A 17,737-nucleotide genomic window follows, 5' to 3' on the forward strand; every position below is an offset into this window, starting at 1 on the left:
TATTTTAGGAAACTAAATAATAATGCTGATGGTCAAAATGGGAAAACAAATGGTTGTTCGGAGTTCAATAAAGGCCTTCTTGTAGGCGCCCATCTGGTTGGAACCATAATTTTGAAAACAGCAGAGCTGACTGGTTTCTCAAAAGGAGAGATATCGTGGGTGTTTATTCAGTAGATATAGAGACATAACTGTAGTCCTAAGACAGTCTGTCAGGAATGAGATCAATGTTATCTTTTTATACAGCAGGTGATGGTTGGTTGCCTTCATGGACAACAATACTGTTGTCCTTTGTTCAAGAATTATTCAGCAGTGGTGTAGCGAGCATGACAGTGACTTCCGCCATCCTATCTAGCCATTATAAAGCCAGAAATTGAGCCCCATTCAGGATGTACTGGATATGTTAGTAAACCCTCAGGGAACAAAGTATTCGTCTGTCAAATCCGAGCAAGTTAAAGGCGTGTCTGGTGAAAGTCAGTATGTTGTGGACGTAAACGCAACCCAACACCTTGAGTAATCTATGCCAAAATGCATATGTGCTGTAATTTGGGCTAAAGGAGGTCCAACGTGGAATTAAATAAAATTTCTAATTCAGTGGCCGTATGCGTAAATATGATTCTCCTGACGAAAATGCGTATTTTTAATACTATAACTGAAGGAAATCTTAAATATCATTCACACTATTTCAGGCGGTATTGTTAAGAATTATTTCGAAACGACGGTAGTTGTCTGGAGTACTCTTACTTCCGGATTCCTGTGGAATGATTGTTAATTAGGTTTGCTATCAGTGACAGCTAAGACTGGCGGTGGCTGCCCACGATCATAAAAAAATACAGTTCGGATGAAATTCCGTCGCCAACTCCATTTGAGGAATAAAAGGTCTTACAGGGGATTTAATAATAATAATGCAATCTCTCAAACTTTTTTTTTTTTAAGAGATATGTGTAAATTAAAAATTTTATGCAAAAATTTCTAAACTATTCACTTTGATGGCTGCCCACGATCATCAAAAAATACAGTTCGGATGAAATTCCCTCGGCAACTCCATTTGGGGAATAAAAGGTCTCACAGGGGATTTAATAAAACAAATCAGCTAACGCCTATTTGTTCCCGTATAGGGAGTAAGCGGGGCCGTTCACCCTATCTAACTTGAATAATAATAATAATAATAATAATAATAATAATAATAATAATAATAATAATAATAATAATAATAATAATAATAATAATAATAATGTAATCTCTCAAAGTTTTTTCAAGAAATATATGTAAATTAAAATTTTTATGCAAAAATTTCTAAACCACTCAAAGTATGCCTGAAGGTTATTAAAAAATAGAAAGTTGTACAACCTCCTCCCTGGGACATTAAAATTTCTCAGGTAGTCATTGTCTTCTTCTATCAGAATATTCAAAGCAGAATTGCTGAATTTATTATTATTATTCGTGACACCTCCAAGGTGTCTGAAGACTCATCACGGGAGGACACCCACTATACAACTGTCTCCACCACTACTACCGATCATCTCCATCCACGCCATCTACCGCCCACCAAATTCATAAATTCAGGACTTCATAACCTTTGTCTTTCGGTTGGAAATAACTTGGGTTCAACTGTTATGAATGCGAAGAGATCTTTATCTTTTGGAAATTTTGGTTTATCATTTCCGCAGAACATGCAACCTTTAATTGAAGCTTTTATTGCTTATATTCCAATATATTTCTTATATTTGTTTCTGCATAATTCCAACCAACCAACTTCTCCTTCTGTGCATATGAAAATTTCAAAATAAATTTATCCTGAACCCTTTTGACTGAATCACCGGTATTTATATTTGTCAGGAAGCAGTTTCACGCACTTTCAATTTGGCCCGATTTTTGCTTTTCGGAAAAATAATCACCCTATTGACCAAGCCAATCGTATTTTTATTTGTAGCGGTAGTGGTAACCAGCTTGCTTTCGTCGTATGAGATGTCTGTTTTTTTAATTTATTCATTTCAAAGTTGATTTTTTGGGATGTTTTCGAAGATTTCCAACGCTTCGTTTTGGAATTATACTTTAAGACATTTTACTTTACTCTGCTCTTCTTCACCGTTAACCACTTCTTGGAAACGGCAATATTTACTAGCAACACGTGCAGTTTTTTATAAAATAGTTCAACATCGTACACTTGTGAGTGTTATTTAATAACATGTATTTGATTTAAGCAGTTATTTGTAATATTGTTCTTAAACGTTATCTTTTATATTCAGTTTGTGACCTTGACAGGATTATCTAAGGTAGGGAATGAAAATGTCTGTGCCCCGATTTTTCCTGAATTACGAGTCAGTGGGGAGAATCACCGGCTTCAATTTTATCACGAGGAGTTACAGTTGGAAATTTGCTGAACTCATTTTTGATGTAATTGACCTTTTCGGAGTGAAATAAACGGCCTGTTTAACCCATAATAATCGCCACAATACTTTTTGTAGTATTCTTCCTTTCCCCAATTCCATGGTTAAGTTTTCACATCAGATGTCTCACTCATTTTTATAGATGTAGATCTTTTGCTAAATGCTGCGTATAAGTGATTTTAGGCTTTTATTTTAGTGTTTACAGTATTAACTTATTCAAGAGGTTATTAGTAATGCTTTGGATGTCGCTTTCCAAATTTTTCTAGCGTTCGCGTGACATTTGCTTTGGCGCAGATTGTGTTTAAATCCAAGTGCATGTATTCCCTTGTGTTATGATCCATTCCCCAGGCAAGTGAACGTTGTTTGGTCTGAGATTATAATTGTGGCTTGGTCTAATAATATTAGATAAGTATTTTTTTAAAAAAAATAATAAATGGTTATTAAATTAAGAGATGACAGTGTGCTTACATCCTTGTCAAAGCAGATATGCAATGGGTTGTCTGAGCCTTAGTACTTCATGGAGGTGCCTTTGCAATAATAATAATAAGGAAATTATTCTACCACTTCACAAGACTAATAAGACCACATCTAGACAACTATGCTTAGATAAGGTTTCCTGGGATATGTGGAATGCAGGGATAGTTGAAAATATTCAGTGATGAGTAATACCAGAACTGCTGTAGCTCAGTTGGTATAGATGAAGCCCTTTGGTCGAAAAGACCTTGGTTTAATTCTTGTCCATGACATGAGGAACTTTATTCGGTCTCTTCCAACCAAAGGTGAGTTAGCCAGTCTCATACAGAGGTAAAGTATTTCACCCAGAAACTGGGTGTTTATTCCTTCAGAACAGGCAAACTGGCCCTGTGAATACTCGCAGATTTACAGCCATCAGTACTTACGATAATATGTGGAAGAGATTGGGTCCTCACCACATGTCATTATGCCAGTGGTCAACCATGAGTCACATCATGGTAGCCAACCTCTTAAATAGGAGAAGACACATGAATGGAAGGGGAGTAACAACCAAGATGACATCTAGTCTATGGAATTTTACATGTGAGGATTGATGGGATGTGGTGTTCAAAGTTTGAGAAATAGATGAATAAGAGAAGATATAACCAATTGGTTTGTAGGGATATATTTCAGTATAAATACATGAAAGATTTTGCTGTTCGTGAGAGGTAGGGAGAAAACCTTGGAGAGGTTGAGGGAGGGAGGAAGGAATCATGCCTTGAGGATTATTATTACAAGAGATCTCCAAGGAGTCGTAGACCCATCAGGGAGCAACATATCATTCGCACATCTCATACTTCCTTAAATTCATTCAAAATGTTCTACGTAAAAGTTAGCTAAAGGGAGAAAGAGGGGGACCCATAGCAGTACCATTATTTTTCCTCCCCATGTAAAGTAACCTGCATTCATTGTAAATTCGAATAATTCGAAGATATCAGTGGAAAATTTAGACTTTATTAAATTAAGAGTGTCTATTAGTGGTACATCAGTAAATAAAGAAGTGGCATTAAAATTAACCATTATGTCTGAAATTTTAAGGATATAATTTTCAACTGATTTGAAATGGATGGATTTTTTTACTAGGGCAAGAGACTTAGCTAACTGTTGTGCAAGTTTATAAGTAGGACTATCTAAGCTGTCAACTATAGGGCATAGAGCAATATTAAATTTGTGGATTTTAGGTATGCAGTTAAATGCATAGAAAACTCCTCAACACTGCAAAGTAAAAGAGGGAAAAAGGAAGGATTTTAGGTACTCCATAAAATATAGGGCAGTTAACTTGGTCCAGTTATAATTTGTTGATGATTTCTTAGATTGTGACTTCTTGGCCCAAAGAAATCTGTGTTATCAGCCCAGTTCTTTATACTAGCTCTTACCAGTTTCTCTAATACTTTTAACAGCAATAGAAATAATGCAAGCTGGTGTACAGTTTGATGCCTCCATTCTCCCATTACTTTTATGCATTGGCACTATTTTATCCTTATCCACTCTCCAGGTACTTTTTCTAGTTGCAAGACTCATTAAAACAACTATGTTAATGGTACTGTTTTTTTAGCACATTCCTTTAAGACATGGCAAAATATCATCCAGTCCCACTCCTTTTTGATATTCAGAGTGCTTTGTTCTTCACCCTTTTTCCTCCCCTTCAGAGGAAAACTATCTTTGCCATTTTCATTTTCCATATGCCATATTCATACTATACTCATTTTGCAATTGGTTAATTAGATATGTTCTGGTTTGAACTCTAAGGTTTAATGGAATAAATGCAGCACATATAATTATATTGGCTGATTAAATAATTATATTTATATTTAATCAGTCCTATATTTTGTCTGTCACTTAGACATTGTCAGGGAAGCAATATTAAAATTGTAAAAACAAATGCAAAATTGCACAAAACAATAAGCAGAAAAGATTGCACTGAAAATCTCAAGTCTTATGAGGGGGGTGCCTCTATGGGTGCTGTTGGCTAGAGAATACATCAGAGAGCATTCTCCCAGCTTCAGATGAGGTGTGAATGCATTGCAGAGATTGTACTTTTTAGATTTCTGGCTATTTTTTCTGAGGTTCCACAGATATAAAGAACAGTGATGTCATTACTATAGTTGGCATGTTGAGAGGAATGTGAGAACATTTAATTTGATTGATTAATTTAATTAATCACAAATCTTCCCATTGGTACACTTTCTTTCTCTCTCTTTTTATTGAAACCCACATGCACAGTTAGGTACGCACACAAACTTTTCCTTGTTAATAGACCCTCCAATCCATGCTGAACTTACTACTGAATTCTCCTCTATTTTCCAGGCCTTTTGTTCAATGGTTATAATGCAAAAAAGAATCAACTAATTAATTGTTCCTTATATCTAGTGCACCTTGGAGAAAATAGCTAGGACTGTAAAAAAAAAAAAAAAAAAGTACAATCCCTGCACTGCATTCAAACCTTGTCTGAAGCTAGCCATCCTCATCTTCTCTCCCAAGGATTCTCGACCTCCTCTCTATCTGTACCAGGTGTTTATAGGTTCCTTGTTCTTGCAACTTATCATATCATGATCAAACAGAGATCTGCAAACATCTGCCTAGAAGAATATAAAATATACATCTGTCTCCATAGGTAAGTATGGTCAGTCAGGTCTAGCTGACCATGCCTTGGATACCTTGCACAAAATCAAATGAAAAAACTACTATGCTTCACCACAACAAATACAAATTTGAAAGACTTTTTATTTTATTTTTATTTTTAGAATTAGCAGCAGATTTAAAAAAACAACAACCTAATCTTAATAAACATTGTTTCCCCCCTCTAAACTGGGAGGGGGGGCAGCCCCTAGTATCATATAAAATATTTCTAGAATATTATTAAATAGATCAACTATTTAATAATATTCTTTAATAGACCATCCAGCAAGGAAATCTGCCCAAAATAATTTTTTCTCTTATTGGCCACACAGAACAAAAACTCCTTGGGATTTTCCTTGGATTGCAGTGTTAGTCTCCTCTCTTATTCTAGTTTTTCTCTCCTTACTGTGCTCGTCATCTTCCTAGCCACGAGACTTATATTCCTCATGCAACTAGTCTCTGCCTCTCTCTTTATATGGTCTCCATAATCTTTCTCATCTGCAATTCCTGTTTATTTTCTCTAGTCATCTATTTTACTCCAAATTGCTTTATCTTCTTCATTTGAGATATACAATCTGTCATTGCTGTCAACACTTTTTTTTCTTAAGTATCTTCCATGTGCACTAATGACCTCTTTGCCTTCAAATTCTGTCATCCATTGAACTGCTGCATGCTGGATTCTAAGTCTGTGATAGTTGCCTGACTTATAATACAATAAACAAATTCCTTTCACCTTGATACTTCGACATGCCACTTGCTATTCATTCTGCAAGCAGGATTACATGCTCACTTTCACCAGCTCGAGACAAGTATATGACATTTCAGTTAGTCTTACACCCTCTCTTATCATGAGTAACACTCCACCACTGCATTTATCTGATTCTCTGATATTTGACCTCCATAAGCATTGATCCTTGTGTTTTCTTGATAATGTATCATGTGCTGCCTGAGACAGTTGTCCCTCAAGAAATCAGATAATTCACCTTAATACTATATGCTGCTTTTTTTCTGCCTGGTTTATATATTGCTATATTTTAAGCCCCCCCCCCCATTGTGATTACTTGCTTTGCTTCCCAGTCTAATTTGCCTAAACATTTCCCACTCATCATCATCCACATTTCCTGGTCTATTTCATCAACATCTGACTAAATATCTTGTCTTATAAATTCTGTCTCACATCATATACTCTCAAAGCCATTAGTGTCATTTCCACCCCTGATCTTATGCCCCCTCTTATCATGAGTAACATTCCACCACTGCATTTATCTTCTCTCTCTCTCTCTCTCTCCTGTCACAATATGCTATAACCTTCAGTTTCTATCCCTGTTAAAACATTTTCCTCAGTTAACCAACTTTCACTGATACCAAAAATCTTTGGAGAGATGGAGTCAATCAATGCTGCAAATTCATTTCCTTTATTTTTTTTTTCTGTATACAAATGCTCTTAGCATTTCTATACAGAAAAACCATTGCCAGTATTCATATAGTTGTTATTACTCTCTATGTATTTCACTTGGCTCTACAATATAGTGTTCACCTATCATTTCTAGCCACCTGAGGCAATCCCTCCTTCATAGGAAGGATGCTTTCAAATAGGAACAGTCTTAATTTAGTGCAGTGGAATAGTTTTAGTGCAGTCGTGAGATGCCATGCAGTTACTTTATGCGCTGCATTTGAGATCAACTTATTCCTAAGTATTCTTTTAAATTGAAAAAAGTATGAAAATAAGTTATATCCAAGTACTTCTCATAACCAAAAAGCTAATTGACATAGAAAATATTTATTATTATTATTATCGGAGCCTGTGTAGCTCAGTAGATGTGGCGTTTGCATACCACGGCGCTTGGCCGCACGAAGGAAGACTTGGTTTCAAGTCTAGTCGGCGACTAGAGGAAATTTTTCTAAGCCTTTTTTCGACCGGTTCCCGAGTTAGTCAATCTCTGGCACAGGCAAGCGGGTTTTTCCTCCCGGAAACTCAAGAAAATTGACCGTAGAACCCACATTATTTCAGACATTAAATATATTGTGTTAGGGTTAGGGACCACGAGATGGCGGCACATTAGAGCCGTCTCTCTTCACTGTGTACCGCTTAATTAGTGATAGCCTTGTGTCATCTATCTCTGATCGGTACCAGTGGAGATTGAACTGCCCACTCAGTCTCCAAAAGTTAGATAGGGCTAAATGGCCTCGCCTACTCCCGTATATGGGAATAAAAAGGCGTTAGCTGATTTTTTTATTATTATTACCACCCCAAGACCTCATGGAGTCAAAGACTCATCTGGGAGGTCCTTTTATCACACACACAGCTCATCATACCGTGTTTTAAACACATTCAAACTCTTTGCACACACATTCTCAGGCAAGGCATTCCAATCATTCACAACACTGTACAAAAAAAACCTGCCTCTCACTCCCCTACTCACACCATCTTTATACAGTTTCCAGGGGTGACCTCTGGTTCTCCCCTGATCTCCCACTATTCTCTGTAAAACTTCTCCAGCATTGATCCTATAACAACCCCTTACCAACTTGTAGGTTTCTATCATATCTCCCCTCTTCCTCCTGTCCACCAGACTCTGCAAATTACATCTTCTCAATCTTTCCTCATACTCGACATTCCAGAGGTCACAAAACTACCTTAGTCAGTCTCCATTGGACCATTTCCAACATCTCTTCATCCTTCTGAAAACCCGGTGACCAAATCTGGGCACAATAGTCCATGTGTGGCCTAATGAAAGCCTTATACAACGGAACAAGAATCGCCCTACTTCTACACGTCAGTGTCCTCTGCATCATTCCCAGAAGCCTTTGTGTTGTCTTCACAATTTTGGCGATGTGTCCCCTAAATTTTAGATCCTTATCCACTATCACCGCCAGATCTCTTATTTCCTCTACTTACCTATATATTCTCACCAAGCATAAATTCTGCATCCCATCTTTGTTTTCCAAATTTTAAAATCTTACATTTTGCAACATTGAATTCACATCCCCATTTCCGTGCCCAATCACTCAATTTATTCAAGTCTTCCTGTAAGGCCACAACATCTTCACTACACTTCATGGTTCGTCCCAACTTTGCATCATCTGCAAACAACTGAATATCTCCATCCAAATCTTTGCCAATATCATTAATATACAAGTTAAACAGTAATGGCCGTAAAACAGACCCCTGAGGCACTCTAGTGACTTTCCTTTTCCTGGATATCGCACACCCCATACACAACTTGTTGATACCTATCAGATAGCCAGTCTCCAATCAAATGCACTAATCTAATATTATCCAACCCCATCTGCTCTAGTTTGACTATCAATTTATCATGAGGTACTCTATCAAAAGCATTTGTGAAATCTAAGTGTATTACTGTGTATCCTTCTTCTCTGTCCAAGGAAACAGTCACTTTATTGTAATAAGTAAGTAGATTACTAAAACATGACCTCCCTTTAGCAAATCCATGCTGTCCATCAAAGATAATATCATTGTTATCAACCCAACTCTGGATCCTAGTTCTCAAAAAATTGAGCTAAAAGCTCTAGTCATGGCTGAGTAACAGCGTTAAGCATTAGCCGAGCCTCACTTAAAACTTCATTGGCTACAGCATTGCCATCCGTTACCCTGGGAGTCCTAAAAAAGGACTGGAGCGTTCTCCCCTCCAAGGATAAATTATTAATGAGCTATTAAAGCTCTGATCATGGCAGGAGGGTAACAGCAATGGCCAAGCCTCATTGGCTGCAGCATTCTCATGGTCTCCTTTGTATTCATAAAATCTTTATTTGTATAAAGATTTTATGAAACTAGGCTTCATATCACTCCTGATTTTAAATCAGTAGCAAAGCTTATATCACTCTTGATTTCAAATCAGTAGCAAAGCTTATTTAGGTAATGGATCTTGTTTGCTATTTTTTATAATTATTTGAAAATATTGTATTTGTTTTAATATTATTTATGAAACAAATACTTTATGTTGAAAGATAAATTATTTTCTGTCATTGAAATAACTTTTATATCTGTTTATTTTTACCAGAATCTAAATGTCCCTTCTGTAAATAGAATACTAGGGATAAAAGAAAAAGCAAAAGAGTTATATTTCCACAGAACTTCCTTTTGTCAGAAAGCTAAACAAAATGGGTATGAAATTGAATTATTATATGTACAAAACATTTATAGTTGTTATAATAATAAATAATAATAATAATTAGCTAACACTTTTTATTCCCTTATATGGAGTAGGTAGGCAGGGCCTTTTAACTCTGCCTAGCTTTTGGAGATTGAGTGGGTAGTTCAATCTCCACTGTTAGCCAATCAGAAACAGCTGGCCCATGACTAATTATAAGCAGCAACCAATGAAGAGACAAACAAGTGCTGGCATCCCCTGATACCTAAGCCTAACAGGATATATTACTGTCTGAAATAATATGGGTCTCAAGGGCGATTTTCTTGAGTTTATGGGATGAAAAACACGAGTTTAGGGGAGCAAAAACCTGCTTGCCCATGCCATAGATTGGCTAACTCAGGAACCAGTCTAAAATAGGCTTAGAAAAAGTTCCTCCAGTTGGCGACTAAACTTGAACTTAAGTCTATCTTTGGACAGCCCAGTGCAAAGGATGCAAGCATCACTTCCACTGAGTTAGTGAGGCCCTTTGGTTTGAAAGACCTGGATTTGAATTCTGATTAGGGTTGTGAATTTTCAATGGAATGAAGCTCTCATTCCAGCAAGGGTTATTTTCAGTTATTTGTTCAGAGTAGATGTTTGGATCTTAATAGCAGAAACAGTAATTAGATCGTGGAAAAGATTAAATCCCTAGAAGAGCATTTCATTTGCTTCCATTATTGTGCCATAGGACACAAGGCTGATTTTGGCTGGGAGAAGATCAGTCTAGAAAAGGGAATGCAGATGCAGTTATGGTCAGAGTTGCCAAGAAGAGAGCTATCATCTTCAGTGCATTTGGAGGGAGAGGAATTTATTACTGATAGCAAATAGTTCTATAAAGTTAGTAAAGGGGAAGCCAGTTTGAATTATGTATATGAAATCTTCAAGGAAGATGATCTCACTATTAGGTGTTAGAATGTATGAATTCAACTTTCAGAAATCAGTAATTAAAGAAATCAACATGGTCATCTGAATTAGGAGTGTGTTAAAGACAGCAAAAGAGGCAAAGAAATCTTAAGTTAGGGCAGATCATATAGAGGGGAATTCAAGGGGAATTTGAGACCAAACATGGAATTTTCAAGCCATATCAGCCATCCAGTAATCTGGGCACTGGTCTCACACTAGACCAGTGGTTTCCAAACTTTTTCAGTTCATGGTGCCCTTAGTGTATCAGGATTTTTCCAAGGTGCCCAAAGTCAATACATAGGCCTACCTAACAGTTGCGGTGCACAGTTGGTGCAGTTAAGTTAAAAAAAAAAAAAAAGATGAAACATGTATTTAATTCATAAACAATTTATGTAAAAAGTATTAAATAAGTACGTATTTTAAACAATCAAATCATTAAATAAATAAATCATAATCAGTAGGACGGGTGAGCCTATTGTTCACTACACATCTTCTCAAATCTTGAAATCAAGCTTGTACAGTGTCCATTAGATGTCCTTCCTATCATCACATCGATGGTCCAATTCTAAAACCACGGCTAAGTGTCATTTCAGTGAAAATATTGGAATATTTCGTGGTGCTGCTGCATACAGTTTGGGAACCACTACACTAGACGATGAAATTCATCTTCTACCTCTACCACCCATGACAATCACAAATATCTATGCCTAGAATTTTAACCCACCATGAGGTTAAGATATCTACTCTCCAACCAACAGCCTGTTAGTTGAAGAGCAGGTACATGAAATATTCAGCCAACCATGCCTGAAGTAGTCTTTGTAACCATTGGCATGGAATGCCACACCTGACAAAAACATATTCTGCCTTTCTTATGGAGTTCATCATATAATGTAGTTGGGATAATTGAGGTGAGCTGTGAATGTCTGTTGAGGTTTGGAAAGGAATTTCTGGTTGGGTTTTTATGTCTCACATTAATGGTGGTTTTTATTGGGACTTGAATGTTGGTAAAATAAATGTAGAAGAGTTTTTGCATTTTGCATTTTGAATTTTTTTCTAATCTTTTGTTGCATTTTTGATACTTTTTAATGATTTCTGTTGACTTTTTTCAATCAATGTTATTATTGTTTATTATGCTGTCTTTGCCCCTGCTCTATTTCCATTGTTGGAAATAGAGCAGGGGCAAAGAAGTTGTGGATATAATTCTCACAGAGTGTGCCCAGGCTCCTTTCCATGCATTGCCTCAACAGTATTCTTCATCTTGTATACTCAAACTCTCCAAGGTATGACCTGGCATAACAAGGAGCAGTAGGATTATTCGCCAGCTAGTTGTGGGATGTTTTGTAATGCATTTCCATCAGGTTCCATCATATGTGCTATCTAGCAGTAGGCTTGCCAAATCATTTTACTGCTGTACTCTCAAATTAATAAGATGCTAGCTTTCTGTTAGTTAATCACAGTATGTTGAGCATGCCAGGCCATTACTTGCTCTCTGTGAAAAAAAGAGGAGGGGGAAGAGAAACGGGAGACCTTACTCTGGAGATACAGCTGCTTCATACCATTATCATGCTAATCAGATGTATGATTCATCAATCAGCAATATTTGCCTTTTCAGAAGAACACTGTTTGTGGAATTGGGACCACACTGAGATCTCAATTATTTGGCTACATTAAAAATTCAGTTTTAATAACTATGAATAACTATGATAAAGTGCTCTTTCAGAAGTTAATCGTGCTAAAATGTTCAAATGAAGGACTGGATAAATTGAAATTTACCGATACAAGAATAAAGAATGTAAGTTCTGTTTTCTTCTATGAGATGTCTTCCGATGTTGACTTATGTATCAACATCTTCAAGAGCAAATGCTCCTGTTAGTGTCATACAAGCATCTAATCTGGTAATCTGAACTTTAATTGAATTGATCTTTAAACACATTAATGTGTCGGTATCCTTCTAGTACAGCACCACATGGTTGTATCTTAAGTTATGTGATCATTCAGTTATTTGGCAAGCAAATTAATTTCCCACTGTAGTCAGATAACTGAGGGATTGCTATATTTAATAAAGTTTCACTATCCAAAATCTAGCCAAAGGGCCAGTTTTCTGTAAGTTGATGGTAGTTCACAAAAATATTAATTATATATCTACACATAAACTGAAGAAAAATTATTTCATAACATTTCTTCAATAAAACTTATTAATACATATATTTAAAATAGTTATATAATAATTTTCTAAAATAAGTACATTTATTATTTAACATTTTGTCTATGATATTTGTTGTTGCAATTTGAATTATCTGTTCAAGTGTTGTGTCAATGCAATTCCCATGTTTTGATTTAATAAATTTCATATCAGAAAATACTCATTTGCAGATATATTGCCAAATGTCAAAGTTTTATTTGAAGGCTAATGTCTTTCAGGTTTCAATATTTTTCTTTTGACAGAAGTTTGAACAAATCAGACAAAGCTAATAATGAAAAATCAAATCTTGGTTTTTCGTTATTAGCTTATAAGGGATTGTTGATTAGCAGTACAATATGTGTAAGTGCATCAGACTGAGCAAAAGTCTATTATTGGAATTCTCAATAAGAGAATCTAACTTTGGAACAAATTTTTCAAAATTTAATATGTATACCAAGTTGCATCATTTCATTAAAAAAAGCTCCTTGCAGCTAAAATTAATTAAATTGGTTTTTGGGGATGTCACTTAGGGGTCAAAGGCCAGGAGTTTTGATCTAATGTCCAGTTCTCATCTTCCTTTGGTGTACCCCATTAGTAGATACTTGGTTAGCAAACATAAGGATGGGCTAGAAAGTTTAGTATTTAGCCAACCAAATTGTATCCAGTATTGCCTCGAACTAAAAAAACATTGATGGAATGAGGTCAGGCCTGATCACATCTTCACACTATCTTCTTGTCTTCTTTTTCAGCCTCAGTTGCCTGCAGCTCTTCCATGAAAAAGGACACAGGAGAGTCTTTCTTGGCATATTATTACGTGACACCTCCAGGGAGTCCAAAGACTCATCGAGGGAGGGCACCTATTCTACAACTCTGTTTCCACTACTCAATTTACCAACTACACCAACCAACACCATTAGTATTTTCACAGACAATGACATACATCCATGCCCACAGTGAGAATTGAACCCACAGCCTTTTGGCTGGCGAGCAGATATGCTAACCACTCAGCCAACCAGGCAGAAATATCCTAGCTGTTGTACCCAAACCACTGTAGCTGTCTTTTGTGTAACCTATTTAGGACGTTTTCTGTTTAGCCCAACTCTTCTTTCAGATTATCACTTGTCTTTTTTCAGTCCACTTTCTGCTCGATTTTTCTTACACTTTGATTCAAAACCTTTTAATCTGTCTTTTTGTTTGCCCTTGATCCAGCTCTTTGTTCTGTACAGTACCACCATAAGGATCATTGGGATGAAGAGTTTAGTTTTAGGTTATGACTATTTTTTTTCTTTTCCCATTGACGATCTGTTATCTTCAGAGAGAGAGGTAACAGGTGGAGAGTATGATTTGAGGGTGGGAGGGGTGGTGGAATCAGCACTATTGACCGCAGGTCTTATTGGGGTATTTGTGCACTTCTGACAATCTATAAATCTGAAAGAGGAAGGATTTTTAAAGCTTTTTAACTATTTCTGATGGCTAGAATATGATGTTACATTATAATCTCATTCATTTGCCCATGCCAGGCAACTTTGCTATAGACTCTGAAACCTGTAGTGTGTGTGGAGTAATCCACAAGCAGTGAATATGCTGTAGTAAATATACAGTAATCCCATAATTATCCAACCACAGTGGGAGAGCAACTTTCCTGTGGGATAATTGAAGGCAGAATTACATGTGCTGTACCAGAAGTCACTTGACACACTAATCCATTCAAGAGATGGTCAGTTGAAGGTTCGTTCATTTGAAGAATTGAATAATTGAGAGATTACTGTGTGTGTGTATATAAATTTCAAGACCCCCTAAAAAACTAGACTCGGGTATTGCAGACTATATTGAATCAGAGAATCATATCCAATGGAAGAAACTTCATTACTATAAAGGTGTTGATTCAAATGTGAAATTTTTCTTTGAACTCATCTCAGCTATGGAACATATCTCTAACTTAGTACTTAGTAAACAAGTACTACTTCAGACTACTAAAAATGTGGGAAAATGTTATCATGGGACATTCACTGACCCAACTCACAAGATTGCTTTCTGTACCTGTGAGGGACATTAATTAAGACTATAGAATACTCAGTCTGTTCTTTGCTTTTCCCTTTTATATGTATATCTTATCTTTGTGGCCATGATGACTAAAATAAATCACTTAGTATTTCACTTCTTAACTATTTAAATCATAGAATGGCGAGTTAAAGTTTCATGCAATTTAAATAACATTTTTTCCCCAAATCAAAATATTCCTATAAGAAACCAATTACAATTGTCTATTTCCCTTTTAGGTTAATAGATGTAATCACATATGAAGAGATATGTGAAGAAACCCTAGAATCACTGTCAGATTATTTTGAAGAACTTCTTGAAAATTGTAAAACTCTAGATGACTCTGATGTTTCTCTAAGTGTAAGTTATTGGCTTTATCTTAAGTGTAAGTGCATGCTACCAGTTATCCTAAGGCAGTGAGATGTATTTTATGACTGTGCACCATTGCCTTAAGATATTATAAAAAATATATCTGTCTGAAAATTATAATGCTTGGATGAAATTCCATATCTATATTATGCTAATATCAAAGCATTAAACTTTAGCTCATTAACGTTACACTTGGCTCTCACTATAACAGACATTGCTATAAGAAATTTGCTGATTATAACAATGTATTGAAAAGTTTAGATCAAAGCCTCACAGCTAGAATGCTATGCTAAAAGAAATTCGTTTTGGCAAACTATTAAGTGTAACAAATTCCTATGATCACTACAAGTCTGCTGTAGCAAGAGTTGATTGTATACAAAGTTTATGCTATATTATAAAATATGTATTTTATAATATTTATTTTATAAATATGTATTTTTACCTAAAAATACATATTTAAAAAAACAGTATTTTTACTGTTTCAAGTAAAGTACAGTATTTAAGAAAAGAAAACTGCAATTGAATTTTTTAAATAAAAAAAAAAAGTTTAATTTATTATTATTATTACAAGGAGTTCAAAGACTCATCAAGGGAGAGCACCCACTCCACGACTCTCCATGTCCATCACTCAATCCACCAACTACAGCAAATCACAACTACCTTCATCATCTACACCAATGTCATCTACTGCCCACCATCACCACTAGTATTTTCACAGACAATCACAAACATCCATGCCCACACTTTGATTTGAACCCACAGCCTTTTGGCTGGAGTGTGGATATGCTAACCACACAGCCAAAATACAAAATGAATTATTAAAATTAATATTAATTTTAATAATTCATTTAAATTAAATTATATTAAATTTAAATTTAATAAATCATATTAAATTAATAAAAATAAAATACAAAATATATATATATTGAATACAAAATGCTGGAATTTTGTATTCAATATATACTGCATTTATTATTCAAGGTACATTTCAATAAAACAACACTGAGAGTAAAAATTTTCAGTATTTATGAATTTTCTTTGCTACTGTATTAAGAACTTCTTGGGTTTTTTGGTTTTTCTTCTCTTGCCTCATTTTATGCTGAGTAATTTTGAATACTGTCATCATCTGCTATACTGCAATCCCCCACCCCCCATGTATAGTATTTTCCCCATTATTTTGTCAGCATTGATCATTGCATTCTCTTTAGTACAATGGATACATAGATAAAGCCCATTATTCATATAGAATTCATTTAAAAAATTCAGAGAAAAATTTCATTAAAAAAGAGATTTAATAACTTTTTTATAGAATTTAAAAACTCCATTCCAATGTTAGTATGATTATATTGAAGTAACACAAGTGAAACATAGACATTCACAAAATGTGTCACTTCAGCACTGCTGACAGACATGGCTGGAGTTAAGCAAATAGCTAGAAGCTTGCTGTGATCAAGTAAACTGGTTTTCATAAATCTGATTTTGCAGTGATAGGATGGTTTATCCTTACCCCATAGTCCACTGTTTTACTCTCAGTGTTGTTTTATTGAAATGTACCTTGAATAATAAATGCAGTATATATTGAATACAAAATGCCAGCATGGTTTGGCTGTGTAGTTAGCATATCCACACTCCAGCCAAAAGGCTGTGAGTTCAAATCATGCCGTGGGCAAGTCAGATGTGTATATGTTCAGAAGACTTTTTTATGGTAGGGTAAAAAACTGCTTTCTCTAAGATAGATTAAATTAGCTCTGTCTGTAAAAGGTCTGATTAGATTTTCCCATCACAGATTATATTTGAAACTAGTTCTTTTTCTTAGACAAATAGTTGCATTTATGAACCTGTCAACTATGAAGTTGTGTTGTACATACACACATGCATCTTTCTGCTACAGGTGGCACCAAATCATTTTCACTGTAGCATTACTATGTCAGCTAGAATATAAAATGATTTATAAAATACTTCATCTTTAGAGAGAGAGAGAGAGAGAGAGAGAGAGAGAAAAAAAAAAGAGGATGATGGAAACTGTAGCAACACGTGTTGATGTTTTCCATCTTTTTTTCTAATATTGTAGATAGAAGCTTAACCATTATTGTTGAGTACATCCTGTATCTCAATTTTCCTTCTCTCTTTATTATATGTGTGTGTGTGTGTGTGTGTGTGTGTGTGTGTGTGTGTGTGTGTGTGTGTGTGTGTGTGTGTGTGTGTGTGTGAAATGGCTATAGTTATGTGCATTTAATATCCTTTTTTAAAATATGATATACTTGTTTTCTTCCAAGAATGGAAGACGTTGAAGAGTTTTTAGAATCTCAAATATTGAAGAAAATACACAGAATGAAATATACAGTTTCGTAAAAAAAAAAAAAAAAAAAAAAAAGGGGGGGGGGTGGATAGTTGAATAGGGATAACATTCAAACTTTTGACATGTCAAGAATATGATCCCAGAATAGATTACACATTGCCAACAGCATGTGTGTGAATAGGCATCTCCTGCATAAGAGAAAACATCCCTGATGACACTGAGCTACTACAAAGTGGTAGTCTGAGAATAAACAGTGGGAATATTTTCAGTTTTT

The 17,737-nt window shown here is 35.5% G+C and overlaps 1 protein-coding gene across 2 annotated transcripts in view; it reads left to right on the forward strand.

Annotated features, from left to right (window-relative positions):
• The first annotated feature begins 1,769 nt into the window (after nt 1–1,769).
• fh (frataxin) overlaps nt 1,770–17,737 on the forward strand; it is a 32,583-nt gene continuing 16,615 nt past the window's right edge. The window contains exons 1-3 of one of the 2 annotated variants that reach the window (XM_090404448.1): nt 1,770–2,166; nt 9,542–9,645; nt 15,035–15,155. In XM_090404448.1, the coding sequence (XP_090260574.1) occupies nt 2,011–2,166; nt 9,542–9,645; nt 15,035–15,155 (381 nt within the window). In that variant the 5' untranslated portion in view covers nt 1,770–2,010. Of the gene's footprint in view, nt 2,167–2,368; nt 2,491–9,541; nt 9,646–15,034; nt 15,156–17,737 lie in introns of those variants that run through there. The other variant, XM_090404449.1, reaches the window with a different exon arrangement.

Source organism: Typopeltis vanoorti, chromosome 14 (genome assembly GCF_054136105.1).
Source record: "Typopeltis vanoorti isolate ZY-2024b chromosome 14, IOZ_Tvanoo_1.0, whole genome shotgun sequence".
NCBI lineage: Eukaryota > Metazoa > Arthropoda > Arachnida > Uropygi > Thelyphonidae > Typopeltis > Typopeltis vanoorti.